Here is a 14,057-nt window from a genome sequence, read left to right as displayed (position 1 = left end):
TCTAGGTCCATCCACCTCACTACAAATAACTCAGTTTTGTTTCTTTTTATGGCTGAGTAATATTCCATTGTATATATGTGCCACATCTCCTTTATCCATTCATCTGTTGATGGACACTTAGGTTGCTTTCATATCCTGGCTATTGTAAATAGAGTTGCAATGAACATTGTGGTACATGACTCTTTTTGAATTATGGTTTTCTCAGGGTATATGCCCAGTAGTGGGATTGCTGTGTTGTATGGTAGTTCTATTTTTAGTTTGTTGTCGTTGTTGTTTTGCGGTACGCGGGCCTCTCACTGTTGTGGCCTCTCCCGTTGCGGAGCACAGGCTCCGGACGCGCAGGCTCAGCGGCCATGGCTTACGGGCCTAGCCGCTCCGCGGCATGTGGCATCTTCCCCGACTGGGGCACGAACCCGTGTCCTCTGCATCGGCAGGCGGAGTCCCAACCACTGCGCCACCAGACAAGCCCTATTTTTAGTTTTTAAAGGAACCTCCATACTGTTCTCCATAGTGCCTGTATCAATTTACATTCCCACCAACAGTGCACAAGGGTTCCCTTTTCTCCACACCCTCTCCAGCATTTATTGTTTGTAGATTTTTTGATGATGGCCATTCTAACTGGTGTGAGGTAATAACTCATTGTAGTTTTGATTTGCATTTCTCTAATGATTAGTGATGTTGAGCATCCTTTCATGTGTTTGTTGGCAATCTGTATATCTTCTCTGGAGAAATGTCTATTTAGGTCTTCTGCCCATTTTTGGAGTGGGTTGTTTGTTTTTCTGATATTGAGCTGCATGAGCTGTTTGTAAAATTTGGAGATTAATCCGTTGTCAGTTGCTTCATTTGCAAATATTTTCTTCCATTCTGAGGGTTGTCTTTTCATCTTGTTTATGGTTTCCTTTGCTGTGCAAAAGCTTTTAAGTTTTATTAGGTCCTGTTTATTTATTTTTGTTTCTTTTTCCATTTCTCTAGGAGGTAGGTCAAAAAGGATCTTGCTGTGATTTATGTCATAGAGTGCTGTGCCTATGTTTTCCTCTAAGAGTTTTATAGTGTCTGGCCTTACATTTAGGTCTTTAATCCTTTTTTTTTCTTTTTTCGGTACGCGGGCCTCTCACTGTTGTGGCCTCTCCCATTGTGGAGCACAGGCTCCGGACGCGCAGGCTCAGCGGCCATGGCTCACGGGCCCAGCCACTCCGCGGCATGTGGGATCTTCCTGAACCAGGGCACGAACCCATGTCCCCTGCATTGGCAGGCGGACTCTCAACCACTGAGCCACCAGGGAAGCCCTTTAATCCATTTTGAGTTTATTTTCGTGTATGGTGTTAGGAAGTGTTCTAATTTCATTCTTTTACATGTAGCTGTCCAGTTTTCCCAGCACCACTTATTGAAGAGGCTGTCTTTTCTCCATTGTATATTCTTGCCTCCTTTATTGAAAATAAGGTGACCATATGTGCATGAGTTTATCTCTGGGCTGGGCTTTCTATCCTGTTCCATTGATCTATATTTCTGTTTTTGTGCCAGTACCATACTGTCTTGATGACTGTAGTTTTGTAGTGTTGTCTGAAGTCCAGGAGCATGATTCCTCCAGCTCCATTTTTCTTTCTCAATATTGCTTTGGCTATTCGGTGTTTTTTGTGTTTCCATACAAATTGTGAAATTTTTTGTTCTAGTTCTCTGGAAAATGCCATTGGTAGTTTGACAGGGATTGCACTGAATCTGTAGATTGCTTTGGGTAGTAGAGTCATTTTCACAATGTTGATTCTTCCAATCCAAGAACATGGTATATCTCTCCATCTGTTTGTACCATCTTTAGCTTCTTTCATCAGTGTCTTATAGATTTCTGCATACAGGTCTTTTGTCTCCTTAGGTAGGTTTATTCCTAGGTATTTTATTCTTTTTGTTGCAATGTTTCCTTAATTTCTCTTCCAAATTTTTCATCATTAGTGTATAGGAATGAAAGAGATTTCTGTGCATTAATTTTGTATCCTGCTACTTTACCAAATTCATTGATTAGCTCTAGTAGTTTTCTGCTAGCCTCTTTAGGATTCTCTATGTAAAGTATCATGTCATCTGCAAACAGTGACAGCTTTACTTCTTCTCTTCTGATTTGGATTCCTTTTATTTCTTTTTCTTCTCTGATTGCTGTGGCTAAAACTTCCAAAACTATGTTGAATAATAGTGATGAGAGTGGACAACCTTGTCATGTTCCTGATCTTAGAGGAAATGGTTTCAGTTTTTCACCATTGAGAACAACGTTGGCTGTGGGTTTGTCATATATGGCCTTTATTATGTTGAGGGAAGTTCCCTCTATGCCTACTTTCTGTAAGGTTTTTATCATAAATGGGTGTTGAATTTTGTCAAAAGCAAAAATCATTAACTTTGAATAGAACTCTTTATAAATTTCACAGTTCATTGGAACCTACGTACTGATTATAACCTCTTTTTTGCTTAAGATGTGGTGTTATCTTTAAGAAAATATATATATACGTATGTGTGTTGTCTTGGAGCATAACAATAATAACAACAAGTATTGAACATTGCCATACTAAAAGCTTTACATACATTAGCCCCTTGAATTGGCAAAATAGCTTTGTGAAGTCAAGATTAACACCCCTATTTTACAGACCAGGACCCTGAGGCATGGGAGGTGAATATGTTAGTTGCAAATATATCTCAACAGTGAAGGAGAACTGGGATCGGAGCCAGTCAATCCAGCTCTGAAGCCCTCCTATGGGTACTGGAGCCTTGGTCAGAGCTTCAGAGTGAGGGCCTGAGGCTCAGACAGCACATGGGAGAACGCTTACTAGAGTGTTGTTAGACCTTCCTTCTCTTCCTCACATTCTGGCTTACACTCCAATCCAAAGTGGCTGCACTGACCGTGACCTGAACTGAGTGTCACCATCCGTTTAAATATCTCCACAAGAACATCTGATTATTCCCAGACATGTAAGCTTCCTGTGCCTTGTATATTATTTCAGGAGAATGGTTGGGGATATCCTGTGTTGATGCATGACAGAAGGAAATTGAGAGCAGTTAATATTTTTTTTTGTAGGACCCGATATTTGTGGATTTGATGTCAAGAAAGTTCATGTTATTTTACATTTCAAGAATCAGTATCACTCAAACAAGAAATCAATCAGGTGTAAGGTAAATTCTTTCATATTCAAATCAGTGATCATGTTAACTCTTGCCAGATAATAACGTAAGTTTATAGAAAATAGTTTTGACCTTAAAATATTTAAGTGAACTATGGATGGGCCTTGTCTGTCCTGTCCCTGCTTTCCAGTTTAGCAGGCCTGTTAGAGACACTTGTCCACCACTTTGACTGGTTTGGTTTCCAAAGTTTTTACCCACCGGGAGGGTACACGTCTCACTGTGAGCCATGATGTTGATTTATAAAATGCCCCATAAGGGTTACAACAAGATGCTCACATTTCAGCTCTACCCATCATCATTAAGGAATGAAATATTCAGGGTGAAAAAAAATTCTGGTGAAATTAATCTTCAAAATACCAAAACAATTTAAAATGGGAATATTTCTAAAATGAATGCATACATGCTTTACATTTTTACCCAGGGGATCCTGTGAAAATGACATTTTAGGTCTTAGGGCCTGTTTATAACTCAATGGCCTTACCTGGGGCTTCTCCAAAGAGGCAGCTTGCATTAAGTCCCTGGTGTGTGGGCCTGGGAAGGGGAAGTACACTCCCTAAAGCTCATCCCCCCCACACTTTGAAGGTAAGCACCAGGAAGCAGGGACCTGTCCCCCGAGGCATCCCCAGCACCCATAGCCTCTGTGCATCTGGGCAGGAGGCCAGTGTATTTCAAGATCATTGACAGCAAGGAGCGGAAGCCTCCGTAACTGTCCCTTATTCAGTCTCGACCTGAGCAGGGGGCACTCGGCACCCTCACAAAGCCCCAGTGAGTCTCTGTTGGCAGCATGGTTTCTTGCCAGGTCCTGCCTGCTGACTTGATGGTTCTAAACGATCAGCAGGTCCCCCATGTACTCAGAGGCCTGACACCCCTCCCTTGAGCATGGAGGGGAGCTCAAAATCCAAGTCTTCCTCCTCCACCTTAGTGTTGGACCAGAGGACCAGTCTTCATGATATGATTCCCGAGCATTTGTTCAGTTGCAGCTCAGGCATGCAGGAGAGAAAGGGGATGACACTACCAGATGGAGGCTGTGAGGTCTGGCCTGGACTGTGCCTGGGAGGCCAGAGCTCGGTCACCTGCGGGCAGCAAGCCTGCAGGGCCCTGAGTGGCGCTGGCCGGCGCACAACTCCCTCAGACAGGTATTGGTATTTCTGCAGCCTGTTAGAAAAATAAGAGACAAGTCTGCTGAAGGAGCCTTGGCGCCTTGGATCATAGCAGCTAGTCAGCATCACAGACTCCTCGGTGAGGAGCAAGGTTATCTTCTTGGGGCTCCGATTCACTCTGCAATGCTGTAAAAGAAACGCAGTGGTCAGCCCTCAAGGATTTTCAAGGAGGAGGTCTGGCCTGCATTGTTAAAAAAAATACCTCAGGAGATTGGTTCAAGATAGCGGAGTAGACAGATGTGCGCTCACTCCGTCTTGCGAGAACACTGGCATCACCACTAACTGCTGAACAATCATCGACAGGAAGACACTGGAACTCACCAAAAAAGATACACCACATCCAAAGACAAAGGAGAAGCCACAATGAGACAGTAGGAGGGCTGCAATCACAATAAAATCAAATCCCCTAACTGCTGGGTGGGCAACTCACAAACTGGAGAACAATTATACCACAGAAGTTCACCACTGGAGTGAAGGTTCTGAGCCCCATGTTAGACTTCCCAACCTGGGGGTCTGGCAACAGGAGGAGGAATCCCCAGAGAATCGGACTTTGAAAGCTAGTGGGATTTGATTGCAGGACTTCAACAAGACTGGGGGAAACAGAGACTCCACTCTTAGAGGGCACACACAAAGTCTTGTGCGCACCAGGACCCGGGGGAAGGAGCAGTGACCCCATAGGAGACTGAACCAGACCTACCTGCTAATGTTGATTGGTCTGCAGAGGAGGGGGTGGGTGGCTGTGGCTCACTGCAGGGACAAGGACACTGGCAGCAGAAGTTATGGGAAGTACTCATTGGCGTGAGCCCTCCCGGGGTCCTCCATTAGCCCCACCAGAGAGCCTACTCAGGTCAAACAACCAACAGCGAGGGAACACAGCCCCACCCATCAGCAGACAAGTGGATTAAAGTTTTACTGAGCTCTGCCCACCAGAGCAACACCCAGCTCTACCCATCACCAGTCCCTCCCATCAGGAAGCTTGCACGACCCTCTTAGATAGCCTCAACCACCAGAGGGCAGACAGCAGACACAAGAAGAACTACAATCCTGCAGCCTGCCAAAGGAAAATCACAATCAGAGAAAGATAGATGAAATGAAAAGGCAGAGGATTATGTCCCAGATGAAGGAACAAGATAAAACCCCAGAAAAACAACTAAATTCCAGAAAAAGAATTCAGAATAATGATAGTGAAGATGATCCACGACCTTTGAAAAAGAATGGAGGCAAGGATTGAGAAGATGCAAGAAATATTTAACGCAGAACTAGAAGAATTAAAGAACAAACAAAGATGAACAATACAATAACTGAAATGAAAAACACACCAGAAGGAATTGATAGCAGAATAACTGAGGGAGAAGAATGGATAAGTAACCTGGAAGACAGAATGGTGGAAATCACCGCTGCAGAACAGAATAAAGAAAAAAGAATGAAAAGAAATGAAGACAGCCTAAGAGACTTCTGGAACAATGTTAAATGCACCAACATTCGCATTATAGGGGTCCCAGAAGGAGGAGAGAGAGAGAGAAAGACCCGAGAAAATATTTGAAGGGATTATAGTTGAAAACTTCCCTAACCTGGGAAAGGAAATAGCCACCCAAGTCTAGGAAGTGCGGAGTGTCCCAGGCAGGATAAACCCAAGGAGAAACACACTGAGACACATAGTAATCAAATTGACAAAAATTAAAGACAGAGAAAAATGATTAAAAGCAACAAGGGAAAAATGACAAATAACATACCAGGGAACTCCCATAAGGTTAACAGCTGATTTCTCAGCAGAAACTCTGCAAGCCAGAAGGGAGTGGCACGATATATTTAAAGTGAAGAAAGGGAAGAACCTACAACCAGGAACACTCTACCCAGCAAGGCTCTCATTCAGATTTGACGGAGAAATCAAAAGCTTTACAGACAAGCAAAAGCTAAGAGAATTCAGCACCACCAGACCAGCTTTGCAACAAATGCTAAAGGAACTCCTCTAGGCAGGAAAGAGACTAGAAACTTAAAACAACCTTGTACATGTATAGTCTGCTATATCAAAATCTCATGGGAACAGCAAACCCCCAAACTACAATAGATACACACACAAAAAAGAAAAAGCAACCCAAGCACAACACTGAAAATGGTCATCAAACCACAAGAGAAGAGAACAAAAGAGGATGGAAAGAAAAAAGACCTACCAAAAAAAAAAAAAAAAAGGTACTTCCCTGGTGGTCCAGTGGTAAAGAATCCACCTTCCAATGCAGGGGACACAGGTTCGATCCCTGGTCAGGGAACTAAGATCCCACATGCTGCGGGGCAACTAAACCCGCACGCCACAACTACTGAGCTCACGAGCCTCAACTAGAGAGCCTGCGTGCTGCAAACTACAGAGCCCATGCACTCTAGAACCCGCGCACCACAACTACAGAGCCCACGCACCCTGGAGCCTGAGTGCCACAACTAGAGAAGTGAAAACCAGCATGCCACAACTAGAAAGAAGCCCGCCCGCGGCAAGGAAGAGCCCGCACTCTGCAACTAAGACCCGACACAGCCAAAAAAAAAAAAAAAAGACCTCGGATGTTCTAGGGAGGAAGGGGTGGCGATCAACAGACAGGGAGATGGGTGAGATTGTTAGGTCAAGGCTTCAGCGGGATGCAGAACACGGGAGCGTTTTGACAGATGATTCAGGTGTAGGGTCCACACGTCTTGATGATGTTTGGATTCTGGGTGCTGAGGGTATGGATGATGACTCTCAGTGGCGTTGCTCTTAAACAGGAGGGGAAACAAAGGCCAAGAAAGGGGTCAGGGCAGACTCAGGGGTCATGTTTAGAACAGTTGGTTGTGAAATCCAGGCAGACATCGAGGTAGAGGTGTCGAATAAATTGTTGGAAACTTTGGGTCTGAAACTCGGCTGAGGGTTGGGATTAAAGATGTTGGCTTGGAGCTGTTTGCATATGTGTGGGTGTCGATGTTACCCCTCAGGAGGCTCTGGGCCGGTGGACAAATCCCAGAGGGTGCCAGCCATGGGGCCAGCAAGCCCAAAGTCTAAATTAAGAAAGACAAGTGGAGACAAAAGCAGGCAGAGAGCAGGGGGAAAGCGTTTGGAGAATTGTGCACTCAGCTGTCACGGCGGGCTACAAGGGTTGAGGGGGACACAGAGTAGGCTGTAATACTGGTCCCGGGACAGAGTCATTGTCTGCGGTGTGGCAGAGCAGAGGGGTACTGAAAAGACGTTTTGATTGGGTTCTTAGCAGGGAGAGACTCCTCCTGACAGAGCCTTTATACTGGGGCAGTGGTTCCCAAACTTGAGCAGCGTCAGAGACCCTGGAGGGCCTATGAAAGTGGCCAGAGGGTCCACGAGGCTCTGATGCAGCAGTTCGGGGCTGACCTGGGAATGGGCATTGCCCATGTTCCCCCAGTGATGCTGCTGCTGTTGGGGTATGGTGCAGGGGTCCCCTCTGCTGCTGACAGTCAGATACGTCCTGGTCACCCCCAGCCTCCCCAGACACCCTCCCATCCACCTTCCAGCCCTCCTTTATTTTTTATTTTATTTATTTATTTATTTTTGGCCACACTGCGTGGCATGCAGGATCTTAGTTCCCCAACCAGGGATCCAACCCGTGCCCCCTGCAGTGGAAGCGTGGAGTCTTAACCACTGGACCACCAGGGAAGTCCCCAGCCCTCCTTTACTGAATGTTAAATGCTTTCCTTGTGTCCAGCCTGGGGCTTTAACCATGACCAAAAGGCGCACCAGGCCTGCCCTCCCCAAGCATAAATTGTTGGACAACACAGAGAGTTAAAAATTCTCCCTTGTGTTGAGAAATAGAGTGGGCTTCATTTGGTGTCTTTCAGAATGCAGAGCCAGAAGTTGTTTTGCATAGAACTTTTCTTAAGTCCAACAACGCACTGGTCCCTCGGTTTACACCAATCACCCCATCATAACTGCCTGGGGGATTATAGGTGAAAGCCATTGTCTTTGCACAAAAGGGAATCAGCCACTCAAGAGAAGGCTGCCAGTAGTGAGGAAGTATTCTACAAAGGGGTGAGTCTTCTGTAGGACACCCTTTCATTGTCAAGTCAACCCCTATTTCTAGAACGTCTCTGCTTTCTGTTTACAACAAGGCTTTGACCCATGACGATTTATGCTGCATATCTAGACCTGCCTTGAAACGTTAAGGGTCTTATTCATTTCCTTTTCTCCCCCAAAACATTCAGGTTGATGGCTTCACACACCTCTACACTCTGATTTTAAGACCAGACCTCACTTACGAAGTGAAAATTGATGGTCAGTCGATTGAATCCGGCAGCATAGAGTATGACTGGCAGCTCACATCACTGAAGAAAATGGAGAAGCCTTCAGCAGAGTCTAAGGACTGGGACCAGGCTACAGAGGGCAAATCCCAGGTGTGGATTTTTCCCGCAGAACTGCTAGAAAGTGTACAAGTGTAGTTCGTAAGTACCCAAGTACCGTACAATTGCTGCATGGCTGGGAATCATGATGGCAGCAATCAAAGTGCCCTCCTCAGAGCATATATGCTGAGACCAGCCACACAGACTGCACACTTCAAGGTATTGTGAAAGAGTTAAAATATCTGAGATGAAAGTAAGTAGGGTTTGTTTTTGTAACCATTGTTTTTTTTAAAAAGGAAAATGTATCAGCAACCTTTATAAAAAAGATTTTCTTGTCATTCTGCGTTTGAGCATAAGTATTTTTGAGCATCACACTTGTGACTGCCAACCAAGAATCAATTATCGTAACAGGTATATATTAGTTTCCTAGGGCTGCCATAAAAAGGACCACAAGCTGGGGGCTTGAAACAACAGAGATGTATTCTTTCAGTGCTTCTTGAAGCCAGAAGTCAGAAATCAGCAGGGCCGCACACTCCGTCTGAAGGGTCTAGGGGAGAATCCTTCGCTTCTTCCAGCTTTAGTGACTCCCAGCGTTCCTTGGCTGGTAGACACATCACTCCGATCTCTGCCTCCTTTTCCACATAGCCTTCTATTCTTTTTGTGTCTCTTCTTTCTCTTATAAGGACATTTGTCATTGGATTTAGGGCCTACCTGGATAATCCAGAATTATAGAATGACCTGTCTAGAGATCCTTACCTTAATTACATCTGCAAAGACCCTTTTTTCCTAATAAGGTCACATTCCCAGATTCTGAGACTTAGGACGTTGAGAAATCTTTTGGGGAACTCAACCTGCTATTAAGCTACTTTTTTTTTTTTCCATTTACGTTAGTCATTGTTGTAACATTCTTCTTTGTACACCAAACATTATGCCAAAATGTAAGCTATTTATCTTAAGACAATTGTCTTTGCCATAACTGAGAGTACTGTAACTGATGTTTACAATTAATTTCTGGCAACTTAAAATACTAGTGGCATTGCTGTCTAATAGTCAAATACTTCATCATAGATGGAATGTAATTATGAAATTAAAATGGCATCTTGTTTAGACTTAAATTATTTGGCAACCCTTTTCTTTCATAGATGATCAAAAGTAAACTTCCATGAATTTGGAATCCATGTGTCCAATCAATGAGAATGTCTTCAGATTAGAGTAAAATCCCAATCATATAAGGCTTCCCCATCATTTCTCAAGAAAAAGAAAAAAGGCGGGAAGTTTTACTCTCCCTTTCTTACCTTCAAACCAAAGTAAAAAAAGTAGTTTTTCACCTGGAAAGAGCATTTACTTTAAACAAGGTACAGAATGGCAAAGAAACTGACGCTGAGGCTCCCAAGCTCAGGAGATACGGGTCTTAGGACTGAAATCCTGGCTGCCTCTGGGCTACAAGGATGCCATCCTAGCAGTGCAGGTGTGCCTTGGTGCCGGGTGTACACGAGGCAGGTCCCCAGAGGAGCCAAATCATCCTTTCAGAAAGCTCGTTCCCAAACTGGCCGTGTTCTGTCCATATGTTCAGTTCTGTGTGATCTCCTAAACAGTGTGGTTCTTTATGGTGTTACCATTTGATAACCCTCATTATAGAGAGTCGGCTACTGACTGAGTTGTAATCATTTCCTGGATCCCAACACAAGACTGGCTCACCTGTTGCCAGTTGGGGTCGGGGCAAAGAGCAGTAGGAGAGATGATTAACTGCCATGTGCCATCGTTGAGAAGTTCTAGAGTAACGTGGAAAAGCCACAGTCTCAGTGCAACACTTTTACTATTTCTCAGTTATTCTGAAAGAGAAAACATCATTGTACACCATTTTTATGCTTTTATGTGTTTATCTGAATTATTATTAATCCAGAGCAAATTTTTCTCATCCATTCATTTATTCAACAAATATTTATTTGGGACTTCCCTGGCGGTCCAATGGTTAGGACTCCACTGCTTCCATTGCAGGTGGCATGGGTTGGATCCCTGGTCGGGGAACTAAAATCCTGCAAGCTGCAAGCCGTGTGGTGGGGAAAGAAAGAAAGAAAGAAGGAGAGAGAGAGAGAGAGAGAGAGAGAGAGAGAGGAAGAAAAAGAAAGAAAGCTCCATTTAAAAAAACAAAAAAAATGTATTCAACACCTATTAAGTCACCTTCACATAGACATGTGTATATATGCATGTGTAGAAATATGTATATATGTGTATGTGTGTATATAAGTATGTGTATACCTGTGTTTTATTTGTTAAGATTTATTATTTATTTGTTTATTTTATTTATTATTACTGTTTTGGCTGCATCGGGTCTTAGTTGTGGCATGCGAGCTCTTCGTTGTGGTGTGCGGGCTTCTCTCTAGCTGTGGGGCGCAGGTTCCAGAGCATGTGGGCTCTCTAAGTTGCAGCACATGGGCTCCAGTTGAGGCACGTGAGCTCAGTAGTTGTGGCGCACGGACTTAGTTGCCCCGTGGCATGTGGGATCTTAGTTCCCTGACCAGGGATTGAACCCGCATCCCCTGCATTGTAAGGCGGATTCTTTACCACTGGACCACCAGGGAAGTCCTCTGTGTTTTATATATATGTGTATAGTGTGAGTGTATATATAAGGGCTGAATAATACAACTGCTTTTCTCCTGCTACCCAGCAGTCCTCAGGTAAATCTTGGGACATTCCTTAGTTGTCCAGCCTCTCTCTGGAACAGTCCATATATGACCATGATGTAGAAGTACAGACTTAACCTAATCAGCAGTAAATATGGCCCGTCTTCCCAACATCACTTTTTGCCCCATCATTTTAACTTTGGCCACTATTTCGAGTTTTCCACAGCACCGTTCCTCTCAACAGCATGGGAAGAGTGCTGTCATCATAGGTGCGGTTAGGGAGAAAAAGCAGGCAGTGCGTGGTCCTGAAGCCCCCGGTGAGGGAGGGAACCCCAGCACTTAGCCCTTCGACCATCAAATGGAGGAGGACACGGGGAAAAGTGCAACCAGGGTCACAGGTCTGCCCCTGCCTCTTGGGAGTTAAGAATTTCCTTTCTCAAATCTGAGAATCTAAATTTTTTCCCCCTACACATATTTTAAGGACTGGGAGAAGCACCTTCTGGATGCCAGGGCCAGCAAGCCGAGTGACTGGAACAGCGAACTGGATGGGGACTGGCAGGCACCGATGCTGCAGAAGCCTCCATACCAAGTGCGTGGCATCTTCTTCCCTCCAGCCCCCTCCCCACCCGTGTCCCCAGGGTCGACCCCATACAGTTTGTTGTTGCAGGATGGCCTGAAACCAGAGGGCATAGACAAAGATGTTTGGCTCCATCAGAAGATGAAAAACACCAATTATTTGACGGAATATGACCTCTCAGAATTTGAGAACATTGGTGCCATTGGACTGGAGCTTTGGCAGGTCACTTGGTTTTAAATTCGCTTTAGTTTAATAACTCTGGACTTCAGCCTAAACTCCTTAATTCACATAGCTAGTATTTGAGCTCCTGTTGTGTGCCGGGCACCCCTACCTGGACCCAAGACATACAGTCGTAGACAAAATGGACATCCTTCCTGCCCTGGGTACTTCTTGTCTGCCTTGCTGCTCCCTGGGAATTTGCCTGGAGCTGACCTTGTGGTGCCTGTCAGCTTTAGGATAAGACTGAAGATTCAGATGTAGCATGTCCAGGGTGGAGCCTGAGATTCTGCATCCCCAGCAAGCTCCCTGGCGGTGCTGATGTTGCCCATCCATGGCTCACAGTTTGCACAGGAAGGTTCTCGAGCATCGGTTCTCAAACGTCACTGAATGCTCGAGTCACTGGGGAGTTCTTGAAAGTCTCAGTGCCCCGGTGGTACCCCAGACCAGCTAAATCAACATCCCTGGGGGTGAGACCAGGCATCAGGAGTTTTTTTAAATGTTCTTGGTGGTCCCCATATGCAGCCAAGTTTGAGAACCAGTGCTCTGGAGGGAATAGATATTCTAGAAAAGGGTATCTGCATGTCCTACTATTGACAGCTAATCACTGTTACAGTACTGAGCAAATTACAACTGTTTATTTTGTGGAAAGTTTCATTTTTCACATCAGTAACGAAGGCCTTATTTTCATCCACAGGTGAGATCCGGAACCATCTTCGATAACTTCCTGATCACAGATGATGAAGAGTACGCTGAGAATTTTGGCAAGGCCACCTGGGGTGAAACCAAGGTACAATGAACACAATGAACTTTTCTTTCATAATTCAGTTATTTCTGTACTTAAGTCTCACATATAGGAAAAGCCTTGATGAATTTTTACTAATGAACACCCCACCCAGATCAAAATATAGAAGGTCGCCAGAGCTCCGGGAACCTCCTCACGATCCCTCCCAGCAAGCACCCACCCTCAAAGGAATAATGGTTCCACTTCCATCACTGTAGATGGATTTGACTCCTTTTGAAATTTATATAAATGTAGCTACCCATTATTTATTCATTCAGGTAGTGTTGCGAAGTTCATTCATATTTTTGCATACAGCAGTAGCTTGTTCTTCCTTTGTGAATATTCCAGAAGGTATGTATCCATTCTCTGTGGATGCAGCTTTGGGATGCTTCCAATTTGTGGCCTCATGGATAAAGCTGTTCCCATCATTCCTGTACATGTCTTTCAATGGACACATGCCCAGGAGTGGACGGGCTGGGTCACCAGTTCTTACACAAACGTTTTCAGTGTGTCATCCTGTTTACATTCCCTTCCTCATCGTCGAGAATTTCAATTGTGTCGCATCTTTGGCCATGCTAGGTATTACTGTCAGTTGTTGTTGATGAGTCAGTTTTATTGAAGTATAATTTACATACTGTGAAATGTACAGTTCTGTGAATTCTGACAAACACATATAGTTATGAAACCGCCACTAAAAATCAAGATGTACAACAGTTTCACCACCCCAAAAAGTCTCCTTGTAACCAAGCCCTCCCCTACTCCAGCAATCACTGATCTGATATCCGTCCTTATAGTATTTTTGAAGTATAGTTGATTTACAATGTTGTGTTAGTTTCAGGTGTACAGCAAAGTGATTTAGTTATAAATGTATATTCTTTTTCAGATTCAGAATATATATATACTTTTTCAGATTCTTTTCCATTATAGGTTATTGCAAGATATTGAATATAGTTCCCTGTGCTATACGGTAGGTCCTTGTTGTTTATGTCCCTATAGTTTTGCCTTTTCCAGAATGTCATATAAATGGAATCATATAGTATGGAGTCTTTTTGAGCCTGCTTCTTACACCAAGCGTAGTGTCTCCAAGATTCCTCCGTGTTGCTGAGGTTCACTCAGTAGTTTGTATCTTCTTATTACTGAGTAGTTTACCTGCTCACCAGCTGATGGACATTTGGGTTGTTTCCAATTTTTTTTCTTTTTTCTTTTTTGGCTGCACC

At 44.3% G+C, this 14,057-nt stretch overlaps 1 protein-coding gene across 1 annotated transcript in view; it reads left to right on the top strand.

Annotated features, from left to right (window-relative positions):
* CALR3 (calreticulin 3) overlaps positions 1-14,057 on the top strand; it is a 33,728-nt gene that overhangs the window by 16,258 nt on the left and 3,413 nt on the right. The window contains exons 4-8 of the mRNA XM_027084559.1: positions 3,053-3,147; positions 8,505-8,693; positions 11,745-11,852; positions 11,931-12,062; positions 12,754-12,846. Coding sequence (XP_026940360.1) covers positions 3,053-3,147; positions 8,505-8,693; positions 11,745-11,852; positions 11,931-12,062; positions 12,754-12,846 — 617 coding nt within the window. The remainder of the gene's footprint in view (positions 1-3,052; positions 3,148-8,504; positions 8,694-11,744; positions 11,853-11,930; positions 12,063-12,753; positions 12,847-14,057) is intronic.

This window comes from Aethalodelphis obliquidens, unplaced genomic scaffold, assembly GCF_003676395.1.
Source record: "Aethalodelphis obliquidens isolate GAN/ISIS:26980383/991018 unplaced genomic scaffold, ASM367639v1 scaffold53, whole genome shotgun sequence".
Classification (NCBI taxonomy): Eukaryota; Metazoa; Chordata; class Mammalia; order Artiodactyla; family Delphinidae; genus Aethalodelphis; species Aethalodelphis obliquidens.
The sequence above is the reverse complement of the archived record's forward strand: the minus strand, read 5'-3'. Positions and strand labels throughout refer to the sequence as shown.